This window comes from Psammomys obesus, unplaced genomic scaffold (genome assembly GCF_907164565.1).
Source record: "Psammomys obesus unplaced genomic scaffold, mPsaObe1.curated_primary_1811, whole genome shotgun sequence".
In the NCBI taxonomy this organism is placed as follows: domain Eukaryota; kingdom Metazoa; phylum Chordata; class Mammalia; order Rodentia; family Muridae; genus Psammomys; species Psammomys obesus.
Window position 1 is genome coordinate 5,232,156 of NW_026596034.1, and position 20,632 is coordinate 5,252,787.

Consider the following 20,632-nt stretch of genomic DNA (forward strand, 5'->3'; position numbering starts at 1 on the left):
ATAGTTTGCTTTGAACAGACCCCTCCTCAGTCGGAGCTTGTCACCCGCCTCACTGTGTGTGTCCCATCAGTCACTAGCAACCCTTTTTATCCAGTTGCTGTCTCCAACCTTCGAATCTTCCTTAAGGCTCCCCCGCCTCCAAATTCTTTATGTTAGTTAATCTTGTGACCTTGAACTTCCCATAAGATTTAGCATATGACTCCTTCCATTTCCACTGCTGTCACTCTGGTCTAAGCTACCATCATCTTGGGCCTGACCTCTTGCTGTCATCCCTCAATCTAGCTCCTCTCAACTGGCTACTGTCTTGCTTGAGTGAAGCTAAAGAAAGCCCTTGCTGTGGCCCATAAAAGTCTCATGATCTTCCCCTGTCCCCTTCAACCTCTCTGCTTCACATTCTCTGCTTCAGAGCCCTCTTTGTTATTCCCACGTGTTCACAGTTTGTTGCTACCTCAGGGCCTTTGCATGTGCTGAAATCTGCTTTCTCAATATTTAGTCCTTCTCTTGGGCAAAAAGTTAGAAGAAACAAAATAATGTATATAAGAAGGGCTTAAGTTAAGCCAGGAGATGCTATGGAGGCAGAGGATGGAATTGTCTTTGAGGCTTTGGAGATTTTTATTTTTTATTTTTAAAATTAATTTATTTTTTATTAATTAATTTATTCACTTTGTATCCCAGCTGTAGCCCCCTCCTTCACCCCCCCCAATCCCACCCTCCCTTCCTCTTCTCTTCCCATGTCCCTCCCCAAGCCCTCTGATAGGGGAGGTCCTTCACCCCTTCCATCTGACCCTAGCCTATCAGGTCTCATCAAGACTAGCTGCATTGTCTTCCTCTCTGGCTTGGCATAACTGTTCCTCCCTCAGGGGGAGGTGATCAAAGAGCCAGCCACTGAATTCATGTCAGGGACAGTCCCTGTTTCCCTTACTAGGGTACCCTCTTGGAGACTGAGCTGCCATAGGCTACATCTGTGCAGGGGTTCGAGGTTATCTCCATGCATGGTGCTTGGTTGGAATATCAGTCTCAGACCCCTTTGCCCAGATTTTTTGGTTCTGTTGCTCTTCTTGTGGAGCTCCTGTCCCCTCCAGGTCTTTCTATCTCCCCCTTCTTTCATAAGATTCCCTGCACTCTGCCCAAAGTTTGGCTATGATATCCAAAATATGCTTAAGTATATAACAAGGACATTTGCTCAACTATCTTCGTAGCAGCTTTATTCATAATAGTCAAAATCTGGAAACAACCCAGAAGTCCCTCAACTCAAGAATGGATACAGAAATTGCGGTACATTTACACAATGGAACACTACTCAGCAATTAAAAACAAGGAAATCATGAAATTTGCAGGCAAATGGTGGGATCTAGAAAAGATCATCCTGAGTGAGGTATCCCAGAAGTGGGGAGACACACATGATACATACTCACTTATAAGTGGATATTAGATATATAATATAGGATAATCATACTAAAATCTGTACACCTAAAGCAGCTAAGCAAGAAGGAGGACCCTGGGTAAGATGATCAATCCTCACTCAGAAAGGCAAAAGGGACGGACATCAGAAGAGGGAGAAAACAAGGAACAGGACAGAAGCTTACCACAGAGGGCCTCTGAAAGACTCTACCCAGGAGGGTATCAAAACAGATGCTGAGGATTTGAAGTTTTAAAATGTTATTTTTATTCTGTGGGAGCATCAGGCTTGTGTGACCAGTGCTTTGCTCACTGTGTTATCATGCTGGCCCAAGGTTTTGATTTTTTTTCCCCCACATTGGCCTGTCTGTAGAAAATCATGAGGCACATCCTGGTGTACCTTCTTCCTGTTTCTCACTTGACTTTTTTTTTTTTTCCACTGTCTATTTCACTGACTAACCTGATCCTAATGCCGTCCTCCCTAGCCAGTGAGCTTCATGAAGAGAGACATTTTCATCCATGTTGTGCACAGGCAAGTCTGGTATAAATGAGACATTTAGTCACATTTATTTGTTTGTTTGTGACAGGATTTCTCTGTGTAGCCTTGGCTGTCCTGGATTCGCTTTGTAGACCAGGCTGGCCTCGAACCCACAGAGATCCACCTGCCTCTGCCTCCCTGAGTGCTGGGACTAAAGGCGTGAGCCACCTTGCTTGGTTGTCTAGTCATCTTCACTGCACAGTGGAGTTAATGGAAAAGAAACACATGTGTCTCTTGGTCCCTTCCTGCCTTCTGCCACAGCTCGGGCTGCCTGCCCTGCTTCTCCTCACACTGAGTCATGGTCTGCAGCCCCAGCAGATGGCTCACTGTTCTCGAGCCTCACGTTCATCCAGGACCTGTGAGGAGCACAGTCTTCAGGCCACACTGGTACTGCATCTTAACGTGGGCTCAGGGCTTGGTGCACATGTTCCACACAAGGAGCCTCGGTGATTGGTGTGAGCCCAACAAAGAAGGGCTGTCAGGCCCTGAGGGATTTAAGGTCAGAACACAGGCCACTTTATATCCAAAACCCAGCGTCATCTCTGTTCCCATCCCAGCTTCCTCCTCATGCTTTTTATTTTCCCATTAGCTTACCTGGTACCTGTAGAGGCCCTGAGCCTCTCTGTCCAAATGCTGCAAAAGGAGCTCCATTGGTCAGACTCATGGGTGAGGCATGTGTGGTGGACAATCCGCTGTGTCCAAGGAATGAAGTGTTAGACAGTGTCAACATGGGGGCAGGGGCCACCCAAGCCCCTGTTTGTGGAACGGAAGGAGGAAGAAACTGAGCCAAGGGGAGGGCTCGAGGTCCAGGCCAATTGCTGGTGATCTCTTCAGCAAGAGCTTTCTCTTCACTACCCAGGGTGTTTGAATGAGAATGCTCCCTTCCCCCTAGACTCATAAATTCGAATAGTTGGCCCCAAGTTGGTGGAACTGTTTGAGAAGGATTAGGAGGTGTTGCTTTGTTGGAGATGTATCACTGGGAGTGGCCTCAAGGGTTCAAAGCCTCCCACCATTCCCAGTATGCTGTCTCTGCCTCCTGCTTGTGGACCAAGATGTGAGCTCTCAGCTGCTCTTCCAGCACCATGCCTGGCTGTCTGCTGCCATGCTGCCCACTATGTTGATAATGAACTCCTATCCCTTGAAACCAGGAGCCTCAAACTTCTTTTTATAAGTTGCCTTGGTCATGGTGTTTTATCACAGCCATGGAAATTAAGAAAAAAAAAAAAACACCAACAAAAACAAAACAAAAAACAACCCAATATATTCCTCAAGCCCAGCCCTTAAGATGCCTGCGTGCCAACAGACAGACAGAGTAGTATCTAGGCTTTCAGAGGCTGTGACTAAGGATGTCCTAAGACAACACTGGCTAGGCATGAATGGATTCTCAACCTCCAGGAACCCTCTCTCTGCCAGCTGTCTCCAGTTAGTAGCCCACCCTACTCCTCTCAGGTTAGCCTGGGATGCAGAACCTGGAAGGAGGTCTAGAACTTAGCATATCCAGTGAAATCCCGGGATGCTTGCTTATACTGCTGTTTCTCAAAGCGTTCCTTGGTCTGGCAAGTACAAGAAAGAAACTCTGTTTATGAGGCCTTTCTCTTAGGGAATTGCAAAACTTGGTTGCTTGTTGCCCTGACAAGTCCTGCAGATAAAGAATTCTTGGAGTTGGGGAGGTAGATCAGTTGGTAAAGTGCTTCCTATACGAGAATGGGACCCATTCTATCCCCAGCAACTATGTTTAGGAAAAAAAAAATAAGGTGCAAAGGCATGCACTCTTGTAGCCCCAACGCGGAGGTGGAGACAGGTTGGTCCCTGGGACTGGCCGACCACACAGTAAGTAGTCTAGCAGAATTGGTGAGCTTCAGCTTCACTGAGGGACCCTGGTCCCAAACAGAGTGGAGAGTGAGTGTGGAAGACACCCACATTGATTACTGTCCCCCGCAGGTACACACGCACATCCCTTGCCACACGCATGTACCACATGGACATTGAATGAACACAAGAGAGCTGCTGATCTTCCTTGTCTTTCCTTCCAGGTTATGGACAGGGAGACAGGGGTTGGGGATCAAGCCTGTGCTGGTTGCATTTAATGGAAAGTGAACAAACCCAGCAACATTCTCCGTCTTGGAAAAGAATGACTGGAGAGCTTCTCAGAGGGTCAGCGATGCTTGTTATCTTGGCTTGGGGCAACATTCTAGACCAGGACGAGTTCCTGCCACAAATGTTTAATTCAGCTAGCATTTGGAGGAGATGAGTACCTGCCTTTCGGCCTCTTTCTTTTAAAGTCCAAATACAGAGGGAACCTGTGCTTGTTCTGGGGAACCCATTTTCTCCCATTGTATTTCCCAGAGCCAATTGCTGGGGCAGTGTAGTTCCTGGCCGCCTCTCTCCCAATCCTTCCTCTAGCTATCTGGCTCCCTGGATGATACCTGTGATAGTGCCCCACGGATGAGCTGTGTCACTGGCTCAGGGATGTGGTGAGGGTTCACCCAGAGTTGAGCGCAGTGGAGAGAGGCTACAGCATAGGTTCAAGGAAGTGACAGATGCCAACTGCACTCTAGACCTGTCAGGCTGCTTCTTCACTTTCCTGCATGTGTTCCTTTTCAACCTCCACATACCACTCGTGTTTCAACCTCTGTTGCTCTTGAGACATCCATGCTTCCTCCTGGGTTATACCCCTTCACAAGCACGTCTCCAGGCCCCAGCAGTCCTAGCTGCCCAGGAAACACAGAAATGCAGCAAAGGCAGGGGCTTGCAAGAAAAGAGAGGGAGCTGCTTCTCCTGCTCATAGTCTCATTTTGTAGCCCAGGCTGGTCCCCAACTCACAATGCCCCTGCCTTAGCTTAGCCTCCTGAGTGCTGGAATTTCAAACCTGAGCCGTTATGCCTGTCTCCAGATTATATCTCTACTTCTTATGGACTGCAACTCAATCCAGGGCTTAGGCTCCACATTGTGAATGGAGCTGGGTTAGGGACTACACCAGGAGATGTAAGGCAGTGAGAGCCCTTCCCTCAAGGAGACTCAGGAGGGAAGGCAGCTCCATATGAAAAATGAAGGAGTACCAGCTGGATGCAGAGGGGTACGTGCTGAGCTGTTTAGAGAGTAAGCCTTGAGTATGGAAGGCCAAGGAGGGTTTCTACCCTAGGAAATGGTGTTTGACAGGATCCAGATAAGACAGCTTAACTTGGGAAATGGGCAGCCAACCAGGGTGATGGGGCTTTTGAAAAAAAAAAAAAATCTCCTAGCCCTTCATCTCACCGATTTCCCCACATCAGTCTGAGGAAATCTGCAGCCCTGTGCAGGCGGAGCTTCTAACCTCTTTCTCTTATCTCTTCATGGCCTTCCTCTCCTGTTCTCCTCCCCCAAAGGATGGGAAATCTTCAAAGAAAGAGATGTGTCACTGTAAGTATACAGCCCAAGAAAATGGGCCAGATAAATTATTAAAACAGAACAAGACAGCAAGTGGTGGGGTGGGGAGCCCGCAGAGGGCAAAGAGCCACTCTAGGTAGATGGGGCCCTGGTGGCTGCTAGGAGTTCATCCTCTGAATCCTGGACAGGTGACCGCGTCCCCACCTGGCCCACCCTCTGGCTTCTCATGTCAAGGTCAGAGGTATGTAGCGGTGGTGAGGGTCCAGGCGCCCGGTGGGGCCTCTGTGTCTAGCCAGACACTTGGGATTTACTTCCCTTAAAACTCAGGCTGGTAACTACAGAGTTTTAGTCCTTGCTTTTATCTCTTTTTGAACTGCAAAGAGACATTCCCAAGGGGCAGAGGGGATACTGTTTTCTCATGAAAGAAGAAAGCCATGACAGGTTTAAGGAAGTAACCAACGTTCTAAGCTCTGCGAGGAAGAGTTTTGCTTTGATTTCGAAGCCCCTAGCACTGGTGTGGGTGTGGGTGAGAAAGACAAGCAGGGACCCCACAGGAACTTGACTTCCTTAGCAGGATTGCTGCGAGATGTTCCTTGTCAGCTCAGGCCCCTGACCTGGGCCACTCTCTTCTGGTCCCTGGGTCTTCCCTTCTATTTCCTCACAGCTCAGCTGTTCTACAGCTCAGCCTAAGCACCTGGGCCAGGTGATTCTGGGGGTGTCCTGGCACAGTAGGTGCTTAGCAACCTCCCTGGCTGTCTTGGACGATATTAACCCTTTCCTGGATGTAAGCTGCTTTCTACCCTCCTCACTGTGTGCTGTTCTTCATGGGTACCATTTTGTGTCTGTCTTCCACCAGGAGACATGGGGGCAAGCCTGTGAAAGTGGCACTGTCCATTTGTTCAGATACATATTTGATGTGCTAGAACAGTGCTTACCACACAGCTGGCACATACTCTTCCTTTCCAGAGGTTATGCTTGGGATGTGCTGGAAACCCGGGGTTGTGAAAATGAGTGCCAGCAAAGGATCAGTTTGAGGCTGATTCTTAACTAGGTCACTAATCAGCTGTGTGAGGGGTAACTCCTTGGTGTGTGTGTGGAGGAGTAACCCCACTTTCATGAGCCTCCCTTACAAGGCCTATCCTTTCTACAAGTACAAAAGCAGGCATCAAGAGTGACTTGTGGGGGCAGTAGGCACAGAAATGCTACAGATACTGAAGGTGTGGCATAGACGACTGACAACTGGCCGAGGGTGGTGGCTCACACCTGCAATCCCACTATGCAGGAGGCCAGCACAAGAGGATTGCTGTAATTCCAAGACCAGCCTGAGCTACCTGGGGAGTCCCAGGCTAACCTGGGCTACAGTGTGTGTCCTTGACTCAAAACCAACCAACCAACCCCACAAACTCAACAGCATAATTTTGCTGTTTTGTAAGGTCCCAGCTGTGCCTTCGATGAATGCATCCTGCACAGGATTTAGGTATGTGCTTAGATTAGCTTTCATTTCCTCCGAATAAACGTGTATAAACGTGAAGAGCGATGGGAGGGAGAATTTTGGAGGCTGATGCAGCTCCGGGTTGCCTTGTCCTTTTGAAACAGAGAGACAGATGCTCAGAGTTGTGCTTCACAGCACAGCAGCCACTAGCCACAGGCAAAGGCCACATGCAGTGCGGCTCTTGTGTCTGAGATGTGTTCCGGGCGTAAACCGCACACCAGACTTAAAGACAGTGCAAAACAAAGAATGCGACAACTTGTTAAGTATTGAGATTATTTCGGCTGTTTGGGGCCAAGCCGATTTCACTTTTTTTTTTTTTTAAGTTACATTTATCTATTTATGTAGTATGTGGGGATATGAGTGCTACAGCCCTCACGTGGAGGTGGGAGGACAGTTTTGCAGCAGATGGGCCTCTCCTTTCAAACGGTGTGGTCTCTGAGGATGGAACTCAGATCCGTCAGGCTTGGTGGCAAGCCCCTTTATCAGCTGAGCCGTCTGGATGACACACCTGTTTAACTTCTTAGACACTGTGGCACCTAGGGCTGCGGACATAGCTCAGTAACTGAGTGCTTGCGTGCCTAGCATGACCAGTGCTTTGGGTTTGGTTCCCTTTCCCGAAAGTGCTTACTTGTAAGTCTAAAAATGACCAACGTGGCTCACTGCTTCTATTGAGTAGTGCTAGACAGAGAGCAGGTTAAAAAAAAAGGCTAGAACCGTCTCCATTGTACAGATCATAAAACTGGGACTCGCAAAGAGAGTCGAGCTGTAGGAGCAGAACTGGTTCTTTCCCACGCCCAGGCTGTCAGATAAGAGGATGGGCTTAGTGCAGGGCACCCGGTGCGGCCAGCAGAGACAGCATTCTGAGGACCACAAAGGTGGGGTGAAAGCCTTCTAGTCGCCCTCCCCTTTGCAGAGACGTCCCCAGACAAAACAAACAGGCCCTTGGGGTCTAGAGAACTGCAGGGGGGTGGGGGGAGCGGAAACTAAGAAAGATCAAAGGCCCGGCGGTTCACTGCTCCCGGCCTCACAGCTTGGCAGCTCGCCCCAACCCCAGTTGGGCACTCGTGAGCCCATGGGCGAAGAGTTGCGAGAGACTAGGGGACAGCTCGGGACTTCTGGACACTTGTCGGTAACAGGAGTGGGCAGGACCCGCACTGTCTGGCGAGGTGCCGTGTTGATTTCTATCCGATTTCCAAATGAACAAAACAAAACAAACGACAACAATAACAACATAAAACCCCAAACCTAGAGGAGTCCAAGAAAAGGGCACGCAGCCGGAAACAGGCACCACTTTCTACAAAAGACTGGGCACTGGAAGTCTGGAAAGGGACAACGCCGTGGGAGAGATGCAGACAGACACGCGCACCAGGGCAGCTGAGGTCGCCAGGCGTGACCTCAGTTTCCCCACCTGTGAACTCGAGCCATCGAGTCCCACTTTAGCGGCTCCGAGGAAATGCAGAGAAGAGGGAAGTCTCAGTGCCACCAGCGAGGGCAGCGCTGCTCCACCGCTCGGCGTCCAGAGCCTCCGCCCGGTCCCCATTCCCGCCCACAGGTCCGCACAGGGGGCTTAGGGCCCAGCACACCCAAAGCCCCTCCCCATCTAGGCTCCACCCCTGTCCCTGCCCACAGACCACGCCCTCCCGTGGGCCCGCCCCTCGGCAGGCGCCTACCCGCAGGCCCCGCCTCTACCCGCCCCGCCGCGCCCGCCTCGTCTTTGATGGGCCGCTGCCGGCCAATGGGCGCTTGGGGAGGCGCGGGGCCGCGACGGCGGGCAGGGGGCTCCGAGAGCCCGGGCGTCAGTCCGGCCGCGGCGACGGCGGCAGGAGCGCGTCCCGGCGCCGCCTGGGGCTGCGCTCGGCGCGCAGACAGTGAGGAGGCGAGCGAGGCTGGCGCGGGGTCGGCGGCCAGACGCATGGCTTAGGACGCCCCGCCGCCGCGCCCCAGCATGGGGAAACTTCACTCGAAGCCGGGTCAGTGTCCCCGCCCGCGCGCCGGCCGCGGCCCCGCGTCCTCCCGCCGGTGCTAACTCTCCTTCTCCTTTCTTTCCGGCTCCCGCCGCCGCCGCCGCCGCCGCGCGCGATGTGCCCGCAGCCGCCGTGTGCAAGCGCAGGGAGAGCCCGGAAGGTAGGCGCGCGGGCTACTGGCCCGGGGGGCGCGAGGGAGGCGGCGCGGCCGGCCCAGCCGCTGGATCTCATTACCAGGGCTGCCCCAGCCCCGCCCCGGAGCGCTCTTTGGGGCCCCTCTGCCCCTCCAACCCGTTCCCCGCAGCCCGGGGCTCCCACTGCTGACCCTAACCCCCTCTACTTCGGCGGCGTCTTCATTTCAGACCCCCAAGATCTTGCACCTTCCTCTGGCCGCCAGCCCCTTCTTAGGAGAACTTGGTCTCTGCTTCCACTGCACCCTCTCTCCTGACCCTCAAGCTCCGTCCTCTGCAGCTCCTGCCTCCCGCGCTCCTTCCTCTGGACCCCAAACTCCTTCAGTCAGGGTACTCCCTTTCACCCCCTGAATCCTCCTTGCCCTTAGGATCTTGTCGAACCTTCTTGGCTACTACCCTCTTTTGGATTCTGCTCCGTCCGGCGCTTGACCCTCCGACTAAGCCTTTACTCTCCCGGCTGTTCCGCCCTGTCTCCTTCCCTTCACTCTCAGGTCTCAGGTAACTTTTTGCCAGCTGGGGGGCCCAAACTCAGGTCTTGTGTTCTTCCCGCCTCAGGTGACAGCTTTGCTGTGAGTGCTGCTTGGGCAAGGAAAGGCATCGAGGAGTGGATCGGGAGGCAGCGCTGTCCAGGCAGCGTCTCAGGATCCCGTCAGCTGAGATTGGCAGGCACTGTTGGTCGAGGCACCCGGGTATGGCTCCAACTCTCTTGCACCCTTTCACCCCTTTCAGCCTTGGAGAGGGTCTGGGTGTTCCCCTCCTCCAACTTTTAGCATCCTGCTGGCACATTTTCTACGTCCCCCCCCAAAAAAAATCCCTTCTCAGCCACTGAACCCCACCAGCCCTACCCGTGCCCCATGCTTTGGGGGACTCTTGTCAATCAAGCTGGCACCAATCTCCTGCCCAGCTGGGCACAGAGGGTTGCTTGGGGAGGAAGTGCCAGGGAGGAGGTGATACAGGTCCAGTGGGTGGAGAAGCTGTGCTTTGTTGTGGTTTGAGGGGTGGGGGGAGGGGTAGGGAGGCAAGACTGGATAGAGGGCTCTGTTGGTCCGGGATCTGTGGCCACCTCCAACTGTGTCTGTGGCATTCATCAGTGCCATCTGCCATCTGAGGGTAGAGTTTGGAGACACTGAGACCTGTCTGTCCTCTTACTGAGGCCCTCAGAGAGAGGGCCTCCAACTAGTGGTTGGGGTACACCCTTTTTTTCACCCAGGGGCCTCTTGAGGCTGGAGTTGTTCTGCAGGAGCAAGTGGGATGGGGGGGGGGTGAGTGACTCCAGCCCCTGCGCCTGGCCTGGGACTGGTGTTCACAGATGTCCTGTGAGCTCCAGAACTCTGCACAGGGCTTTCAGATGGTCTGCGTGGAACTCTTGCAAGCCGAGGATCAAAGGATGAATCAACTTTTTGATGTGACATTTAATTTTTTTTTTTTTTTTAAACTTAGAGGGGGAACAGACTGAGCCTCAGGTCTGGTTAGTTCTTTGGTCTTGTTCTTTGGGTGAGGCTGGTGGAGTGTTCAGATGTGTGTGTGTTTGTGTGTGTGTGTGTGTGTGTGTGTTGGTACATGGCAGCACCATTGCAAGGAGGTGGTGTGTGTGTGTGTGTGTGTGTGTGTGTGTGTGTGTGTGTGTGTGTGCGCGCGCGCGCGCTAAATATTCTCTCTCCCTGAGATAAGCTCCCTTGCTCCCTCCACTAAGTGGCTCAGGCTTTTTCTTTCCTGGCCCTCCAGTTTGCTAGCTTGCTGGGTTTGGAGCTACTACCCTAGTAGAAAGGTCAGAATTGGGCAGGGTGGGTGGCTGCATTTAGAGCCTTTTAACAGAACCACAAACTTCTTCCCCCACCATTCCCAGTTTTTGATGTACTTATTTATTTAAGGACCAATGAAAACAATCCAATTTAGACATATGAACAGATGCATTTGCACTCAATACAGGCCAACAGAGAGGATTTCCATTAATCAAGTTTTTTTTTTTTCAGCCTGTTTATTTTCATAAAGTATTCCTGCAGAATGACATTTATTTAGGCTGCCTCTTTCCTCTTTCTCTCTCCTCCCTTCCTCCCTCTCTCTCTCTCTTTTTTCCTAAACTGCCAGGCAGCTTTTACTCCATGCTAGAGGGGAAACTTGAAATACAGCGAGGGCTTGCTTCAATTGACTTTTATCTTCAAAGCCATAACAAATGTTACCCGCATGTTTTTGGTGGGTCTCCTTGGCATCCAGGCTGGGAGGATGGGAGGGAGTGGGGAAAAGGAGAGGAAAACAAAAGTCTGTCGTTTTTAATTAAATAGTAGTGTTCCCAGCAAGAGGAATGCAAGCCAGTAAAAGTTGCCATTGGGGGAAATGAAGAAGGGGCGGGGGGGGGGGGGAGCCCCTGCTTAAGCCTGTGGCTTTGCTGAAGTCACGGAATTTTGTTGCCTGGTTTCTTCCCCCAGCTGAGGACAGCATGGGATGGATGGTGCTCGCTCGCCTTCCTGCCTCACCCCCCTCTCTGAAAAGGAGGGGTCATTAATATTTGTTCAAAGTCCTTTTGAAGATGTGAGGCATAGAGCCATCAGTGTGACATGTGTTGGACAGTTAGAGGGTGGGCCCAGCCATCAAAGATGTTGAGTGGGGGGAGGGAGGCCTCTGCTTCTTTCGGAGTCAATTTTAATAACAGACCTGGATGCCTGGGTTCCAACCTGCGGTGGCTGCAGTCCTGGGGTCACACATCAACTCTAGGGAAGGGCCAGGCTGAACCAAAGTGTGGGGCTGCACTGGTAGTGGCCTGTGAAACAATTTAGGTGGTCTTTAGAGGGAATATCTTTAATCTTTGTAGGTATCCATCTTTGTTAATCAGAGAAAAATAACTAGGACATCAAACACACCATTTCATGGATGTTATATCACTTAGGATGAATCAAAGTTGAAAGAGGTAGGTGAGTTCAAAGTCAACACAGGGAACACTACTGAATTCAAGTGGTCATAGTTGGGAATATAAGAATGAATGTTGAAATGGTGGGGGCATTGAGAGTGCTCGACAGGCCAGTGATGAACACATTGAAATCCTGTCATTTCCCTCAATCCCACCGGCATGGGAGGGGTGCCTGGCAGGGTCCTTCCATGATATCATCAGGATGTAGATGGGTGTGGACTCTAGCAGTCTGCTGGCCTCCAGGGCTGGCAGTTTCCTGTAGCCAGTACCAGGCCTGTCTTGGGGAAGGCCTCAGTGTCTGCTTCTCTACCTGTCCTGTCACTGAAGGGGCTGGGGATACATTACTGGCTTATCCAACTGACAACATTATTACTGCCGTGAGAACTGCTGCCTGAGTGCCCGTGTGTGCCAAGCTCATTACCTCTATTACCTTAATCTCATAGCCCTCTGAGAGTTTCGAACAGCCGGGGTAGCCTGAGTTGTCTTCCCTTCCTAGAGTCAGTGTGTGTGTGTGTGTGTGTGTGTGTGTGTGTGTGTGTGTGTGTATGTGTGTGTATGTGTGAAGCCCAGCATTGCCTTATTTCCGGAGAGGGGATCGCAGACAGTTACCATCATGAGTTGGCCACATGAGCTGGTTGCAGAGTAGGAAGAAGCAGGAGGCCCCCAGTGTCCTGAGTCTGTGACAGGATCCAAGTTGCATGTGTAGTCATTGGGTGTGAGGGTTGCCCCATGGGCACTAAACTCAGCCTAACCCTCTACATACAGACGTGAATGAGGTCGGGCCCTGCACAGTAGCTTGTCACCCTGGGCCAGTCACTTTAACTTAGTGTATCTCAATTAGCACATCTGTAAAATGGGCACAGGAATAGTCTCATCCGTGGGCAGAGCTGTCACAGATAAATCTTGAAAAAAAAAAAAAAAAAAGTAGGACCTGGGTTGAGAGTTGATCTTTATGTTGGGATCCTGATGTTTGTGCTCCTCTCCCTGCACCCTTCCACTGCAGGCTCATCTGGTGGGACCCAGGCTAAGGTCTGGGCTTTTGCTTTTCCACGGATGCTTGACGAGGTTCAAGAGAATATAAGCTCAAAGGAGAAATGTGATGAATGACAGGAGCCATACAAACACTGAACGAAGGACAGCGGACTGAGCCAAATACATGCCTGAGACCCATGTACTGAGCAGAATTAAAAGCAAAAACCCAGTTACCTCCAAGAGAGAAGGCAGTAGGCAGTAAGAGGCGGTCCAGTGGAGATGTTGGGTGGTCGGGGTCTGGCTGATGACAGGCCGCAGGTGGGTGGAGCACTGCGCTCAGGCATGTAGGCAGACAGCCTACCTATGTCCGTGCTGTGAGGACGGGGGCGGTGCACATGTGGATGTGTGTGGCGAAGTTCTGGGCAGCCTTTACCCCTTGCACCATGATCCTTTTGTTCTTTTATAGCAAAACTGCTTGCAGAATCAGGCTGGGGGCTTGGGGGCAGGCAAGCCCCCCTGTAGATCAAAGGCAGCTGCCAGGCACTTCAGTAATTTGATTAGGGGCACCTAGCACATTTTGATATTGGGGGAAGATTAGGAGGGTGCAGGCATGCTGCATGGGGCCAGGTGGGGCTGTGTGATGAGACTGGCCCAGCTGCTGCCTGAATCCTGGATTCCAGGGGAATTACCCTTGAATGATACCAGTTGGCACAATTAAAAGGCCCATGTCTTCACCATATGGAAAGTGTTAGGCCTCCTTACGTGGTTTCAAAGCTATGTGTTGGGAGGTGCACTTGACATTTGAGGTAGAGCATAAATTAAATCCTCGGTGTTTAAGAATTAAAAGATGGTTTGCTTTGAGGCTGGCGGGGGTTTCAGGGTAGAGGCACTGTGCCTTCATTCACAGGCATCTTTGAGTGGTGTAGTGCCTCGGCTGATGGCACTGGGGTCCAGCTTCACAGCTCTGAGAGCTACCTGTTCCGGGGGAGCCAGCAAGGAGTGGTCTGTAAAACCTGAGCTGTTCCAGACACCACTGCAGGTTGCTCCTGGTCTGGGTCTATCCGAGTGGGTGTGTCATCCTCTGCTGCTGTGGTACATCTGTGGGATGGGGCTTGGTGGGGGCACCTTTTCTCCCTTAGAAACATCTTTAAGAAGGAGACAAGGAGGAGGACTTGTTCCTTCCTTGTTACAAGGAAGTGACTAGGGGCTGTTACTTCCCCCCTAGCAGCAGGAGGAGAGGAGATGGGATGGTGAGAGTGTCCTTGTTTATACCAGGAAGCTCACCTCTCCCCCATCCCCCCAACTCCCCAGTGACCACTTGTCTCCTTGGACACATAAAATGGTCAAAGTTGAACTGTCACCAACAAAAAGTGAGCTACTAAATGCAACTTCTTTCCTGAGGTACTCAACAGGCACTCCCTGTGTATGAAGGAAGGAAGAAAATTTGCTCATCATCCTTGCTGCCTCCTCCCACCTAGCTAACTTTTTAAAACCATTTATTCCTGGTGCCAGGTTTCATCTTTCCCAAGTCCACTGCCCTTAGTGGAGCTATAGAACCAAACCTTTCTTATAGGCACTTAATTACTTAATCAGTCACTATTAACAGTGTATTGTTAACAGGTCCCAAAGCATCAGGCACTGGGATACAGTGGAAAGAGACGTGGTCCTCTCCCTTCCAGGGAGATGAAGGAAGCAAAAGTCAGCAAGTGAACAGGCGGAGGGCTGGAAGACTGTCAGGGTGTGTAGGGGAAGGCACGGCCTGATGCCTGGGAAGGCTGTTGTCTTTGGAAGGTGGGTAGACAGGCCAGGTGGTTGTGAAGGGGCTGTGGCTTGCTGGGCTGTGAGAACCGGAAGTGTCCCTGGGATTCAGTCTTGGAAATCCCTGCAGGTGAGCAGCTTTGGGCATGCTCCAGCCACCTATCTGGGACAGGTGTGTGAGGCTGCCTGCTTATTCCTTGGAAGTTACTAACCTGTATTTTGAAGATGGGGCATTGCCAAACTGTCTAATGGGTTGGTGGCTTCTGGATCCAGGTTGTAGGTGGAAGTCAGCTGAGGGTTGGAAGTTCAACTGTGTGGGTAGGGAACTGAGGAGTGACATTGGCTGCAGAAAGGCAAAGGATAACTCAAGGGCTTTGGGGAAAGAGGCTGCTGGCAGCCAACTCCAGAGAGAGTATACTGTGTCATGGGGTATAACAGGTTGAGCTGAGGGAAGAGCTCCCTTGCCCAGGCTTCCCAGATAAGGCCTATCAGAGCCCATGACAGGGTTCATCATGTTGTCAAGTCAGGTGCCCAGGGCTGTGAATTTACACTCTGCTTAGTTATACATATTTTGAGAGCTTTTTGGCTGCTTGTTAGATCCAGGCACTTTCTGCACCAGCCTTCCCTCTCTTGCTGGCTCCCATGTTCCTCTTGCCTCTCTTGTCTCTCACAGATATTCTCCTCTTGCGTTCTCCCCGTTGCTTCTTCCCTAGCCCTCTCTTCCCAAGAAAGGAAAGAGTCTAGTTCCTCACAAACCAAATATCTGCCCTCTGTCAGAAGTGAGGCAGGAGCCCAGAACACCCTGGACGAAAGACCAGAGAGAACTGAAGGCCTTGGTTGTTGGATGTGGAAGCTGGGCTTTGATGTCACCCTGCTCCGTTTATCCTGGGAAGCTGCCTCAGCCTCTCTTCACGGACAGGGGCAAGCTCTCAGGTTGGAGCAGAAGAGAGGCATGCCCACTCCGTGAAGGGTTGTCCTCTTTAAAGGGTAGCCCGAGAGTCCAGCCAGGCCGCACCCTGCCAAGCCCAGGTGGGTGGGGAGCCTTTTCTAAACACGCACTTCCAGAGGCATAAGTAATTCTTTGATAGATGCCTGGGCAAGCTGAGAGGGATGTTTATCCATGTGGGCACCAGCCACAAGACTCAGGAGGGAAGCTGTAGGCTCCTCCGCTGAAGTCATCCTCAGCTTCAGTGGGGCACACGGGAGCACTAGCCAGCCAGTGTGGCTCTGTCCGAGGGGCCTGTCCAGGGCCATGTTTGCTTAGCAGCCCCGAGGAATTAGTTTGGGCGTCACTGTTCTGGCTTGCTGAGCCACATTAGCTATGGCATGTGGCCCTGTGTATGGCTATTAGGGGGCCCCAGGGTAAGGTGGGCCTTGCTACATCCCATGACATCAGCTAAAGGGCCTTTCCTTCTCTTGAACTTTGGCCCCTCCGGCTAAGAGAGATGACGTCATTCTAATTTAGTATGTGTAGAATGTCTTCTTTCCCCACTACTTGTATGTCTGCAGTAGATGTGGAGGGCATATCTCCTCTGTCTACTGACCATGTTTTAAAATGCAAATAATGTTGGACAGATGCTTTATTAAGGTTCAGAGTCTGGGAGGTTGTTCATTCTCCATGGTGGCAGTTCCTTCTGCTCAGGCTGCTATGGACACCGAGGAACAGCTTGTCCCTGCCTGAGAACTTAGTGAGAGTGTTTCCTAAGTTCTGTTTAGTAGCAGCAAGGTGTCCTGTGTGTTATTTGTTTAGCTAAAATAACTTGCTTTGTCTCCTGGCTCTCTAAGATTTCTTAAGTTAGGATTTATCAAATGTTGTTGGTATGCCGATGGGATTTGTCATTCTACTGGTGTGGTGTATGATTTGGGTTTCTGTGACAGAATCTTGCTGTGGAGGTCAGACTGGCCTGGAAATCAGCATCCTTCTGCCTCAACTTCTTGATCGTCAAGATTACAGTGAGCACAACCATCCCTGACTGCTGTATTATTTGTGTAGTAATCCATATTCCCAAGTTTCCTAGTGTTTAACTTCTCTGCACTCTTGAGGTAAGTCCACTTATTGTGATATATTGTGGAGTCAACTGTTCATATCTGGGCCCCACATCAACAAAAACTGAAAATATTTTTAAAAAAATGCATTTAAGCTGATCAGGCTTTTTCCCCCCTTTCTTTCTTGTCATCATTCTCTAAACAAGACTATATAGCATTTTATTATGCTGTGAGAAGATACCATGACCGAGGCAACTTGTAATTTGGATTCATGGTTTTGGAGGATTAGAATCCATGATGGAGGAGCAAGGGCATGGCAGAAGGAGGAGCTGAGAGCTCACATCTTGATCCACAAGTAGGAGATAGAGAGAACTAGCTCAAAATGGTTTGAGTCTTTTGAAATCTCAAAGCCTGCCCTCCTCCAACAAGGTCACACCTCCTAATCCTTTCCAAACAGCTCCACCAACTGGGGACCAAGCATTCAAACATATGAGCCTCTAGAGGCCATTCTCTTTCAAACCACCATATTACGTATTATAAGCAGTGTGGAGTTTATATGGATATATGGAAGAGTATGCAGAAGTTATAGACATGAGTTCCTTGTTATATAAGTGACTTGAGCAGTAAATTTTGGTATTCATGGGTGAGGATGAGGGAGACGGAGTGCTCTATCCAGGTTCCCTATAGATACCAAACAATTTAACTGTATTCTCTTAATTTAATGCAGCTGCACTTGCTCTCCAGATGCTGTACCGTGGCTTTTTTAAAAATGAAGCTTCATTTTCTACGCAGATGCTGTAGTCTGTGTCTTTGCACGGGGGTTGTTTAGATTGGTTCATACTTGGAAGGTAGATTTTGAGCAGTGAAGATACTAAAGGAAAGTTAGGGGATACCCTGGGGTTCCCGAGTCTAGAACAGGAACTACTGGGGTCAGAGGTATCTGTCCTCAGAGGAAACCTGGTTTAAGATAAGCACCAGAGGCAAGTGGGGAATTAGGAGCAGAGAGGGAATGTCAAAGTGGTTGCATGTTTTGATAAGGGCCAGGTAGGAAGCCACAGAACATAGTTTGTTGGAGATGTTGGTGGAAGTCGTGGCTGGCCTGGTCACCTTCTGTGTATGCTAGGGCTGGCCTCAAGCTCACAGAGATCTGCCTGCCCCTGCCTGCTGAGTGCTGGGATTTATAACCCAAGGCACTGCACCCAGCTCGTGTCCACCTTCTTCCTATGTTATGGGCTCAGGTCTTTGTTTAGAGGGAAAACTTGAAATAGCCTCGTGTTGAGGTCAGTGTGATAAGAAGAGCCTGTGATCTGATATGTGGAGGAGGAAGAATGGGGGGGATGGGCTCTCTGTTGTAAAAACATGTTGGAAGATGAAGAAGAGTCAAGTGACAGAACTCTCTGAGGATCCACGGATCTGCATTGGGACAGGCACAGCACTTGGTTCTCTGGGGCCCGTCCAGGCCTTCCTAGAGGAGGCTGCAGGTAGGCAAGGGGCCAGGAGAAACAGAATAGGATAAGTGGTACGCAGGGGCTGTGCAGGGTCTAATTCTGTCTGCACGCTTTCTCTTTGAGTCTTCAGGCACCGAGCCAGGCCTTCGGGTCAGTCAATGAGTGTGGTGGAACACAGGTGCATTGTCGATTGTTTCAATGAGAAGATTCCTGAGGTCCTAGAGTTTCGAGCAAGCATGAGAGAGACCCGCTGGGTGTTGAAACAACTGGGGGCTGGTGCCAGCTACAACACAGGTGATGGGTGATCAGGAGAGGCTGTAATCATGTTGATTAGCTGAGGCTAGAGCCATAGTGTGGGGGTGACAAAGGGTGGAAAGAACTTTTTCACTTTCTCGCTACCTTCTAGGGCCTTCTCTTGTCTGAGTTAAGAGGCCAGCAGGCAAGGGGTTCCTAGGAAACTAGTGCCAGGGGTCGGCTTCCCTAGGATGCCAGAGAGAAGGTAGGAAATGGGTGAACATGCTGTGGCAGTAGATTAAGCATGTCTGCCTCAGTTTCCGCAACTGGGAACTGGGGTGGTAGTACTAGTCGCTTCCTAGCATGGTTAGGAAGACTCCCATATGGGGCTCTTTAAGTTGTAACCCACAGACAAGGGTGGGATTAGAGGAGGAGGCACACGAAGAAGGCTTTGTAGGATGTTGATACTGAGCTCAGGAACTCACAGAGCCAGAGAAGTCAGGTTAATAGGTGCAGCAGCAGTGGGCTGGCTGGAAGGCACCTGCGATTGAACGCATACCCTGCCTCAAGAGGGCAGTGCCACTTAGGCCCAGCCAACACTTAGCCTCTGGGGAACGTTGTCATTGGAGGTTGAGAGAATCCAGATAATCTGGATTTTTACACAGAACCTTCCAAATTTAAAACACGGGGCATGATGACACTCATGCATGACCCCAGCACTCAGGAGGCTGAGGCAGGAGGATTACATGCTTGAGGTCACCTTGGGCTGTACATGAGAGCTTGTTTACAAACCACAATTCAACTAAAGAAAGTTTTAGGGATCACTTCCTGTGGATGAGCAGGTAGCTGGATTTGGCCTGCACACTGTGCTTGTACTTTAAATGAGCCCTGTGGGTACAGGGAGTTGGCGATACGACATGCATGAAGGCTGGATGAAGTATGGAGCTGAATGCAATGCCTGCATCTTCTTGTATGATCTCTGTACCCACCTCTTGAAGAGACTTTCATAATGTGGACGAGGGACCCACTCCTCAGCTAAAACTGCTGGCATGACAGGAAAAGCTGGGTTTGGCTGCAAATAGGATAGAGCAGGTAGCCCTCTGAGCTAGGAAGCCACGGCTTGTTTCTGTAGCAGGACAACAGGAGGGCAGACAGCAAGGGCAGTAGAGATGTGGGTGGGCTGCTGGTCTACAGGTATGACTGGGCTTTGTAGAGTCTGACGTCGTAGGCCTCTGTCCCAGGCACAGGGTGGGGGATATCCAAAGGTGCAGAGGCCACACAAACAGCATCAAGCCCCTAGCCTCCGCCTGGAGTCTGATTCTGGTCTCCTAGATGTCAGGTCAGGAGTCTGTGAGCCAGCACGGGAGTGGGCCTTGCTGGAGTGGGTGGTGGTGATGTGTGCCATATCCTGTGGGGAGATCAGACATCTACTGCACATCCTCCCGACTCCAGCTGCTGCCCTTTCTGGGGCTCTCTGAGCACCTAGTTTTGACTGGAGCTGGGTTAGGCACAGGTGAGCTAGTGGGCTGTGGGAGAGAGGCAGACCCACCCCCATCCTGAGGGCCTCTCCTTTGCCTAGCTCAGGCAGGGTGCCTCTCGGAGGCCTGTCCTGTCGAGGACTCCAACACCTGTGCCCCATACCTGTGCCACACCTGGCTTCCACGGGTGTCTTGTTGCAGTGACATTTTTTACCTTGAAGTTTTGTTGTTTCACCCTCTTTCTCCCAGTGGTTTAGACAGACTGCAAGAATAGAAAGAGGGCTTAAGGAAACGTGGGTTACCTGGGAGCACAGTTGCCTTGTCTGTGGGTGCTGGGACCTGTTCCTGGCCCTGCCTGTGGGAGGGTGTGTCTGGGGTAGTCCTGGGCACATGCCTTTTTGATGTTTTGTGGCTGCAGCCTGTGTGCACAGTTCCTTGGTAAGCATGGGTGCTCACCAAGAGGAGGTGGTTGCAATACAGCTCTGCCCACAGAGTACCTGAGGATGCCAGGCCCTGGGCCATGACTTCCTTGTCCCCATTGCTTAGGTCTGTCAGCATCCTGATGAGGTCGGCTCTGTACTGGTCAGTTTTCTTGTTGCTGTGGCAAAATGCCAGAGGAAGGATTTATTTTGCTTACGGTTTCAGTGTAGGCCCTCAGAGCGGGGGTGGGGTGGGGTGGGTGGGTGGAGGAGCTGAGTGGCCCATGTTGGACAGGAAGCAGGGGCAGGAGTCAGAGACAAGATATCCCCAGCGACCTTTCCATTCAGGACCTACTTACCCCAGCTGGATTCCACTTCCTGAAGATATCAGTGCCATTACCTAGGGATCAAGACTTTAGTACTTGAGCCTTTGGGGACAACATCTCATATTTGAACCGTGGCAGTCCCTCGCCACCTAGTGCC

The 20,632-nt window shown here is 51.1% G+C and overlaps 1 protein-coding gene across 1 annotated transcript in view; it reads left to right on the top strand.

Moving 5' to 3' along the window:
* Positions 1-8,619: 8,619 nt before the first annotated feature.
* Positions 8,620-20,632, top strand: part of Nkd1 (NKD inhibitor of WNT signaling pathway 1) — a 68,169-nt gene continuing 56,156 nt past the window's right edge. Inside the window, exons 1-3 of the mRNA XM_055621545.1 lie at positions 8,620-8,764; positions 8,886-8,918; positions 9,505-9,638. Coding sequence (XP_055477520.1) covers positions 8,740-8,764; positions 8,886-8,918; positions 9,505-9,638 — 192 coding nt within the window. The 5' untranslated portion in view covers positions 8,620-8,739. The remainder of the gene's footprint in view (positions 8,765-8,885; positions 8,919-9,504; positions 9,639-20,632) is intronic.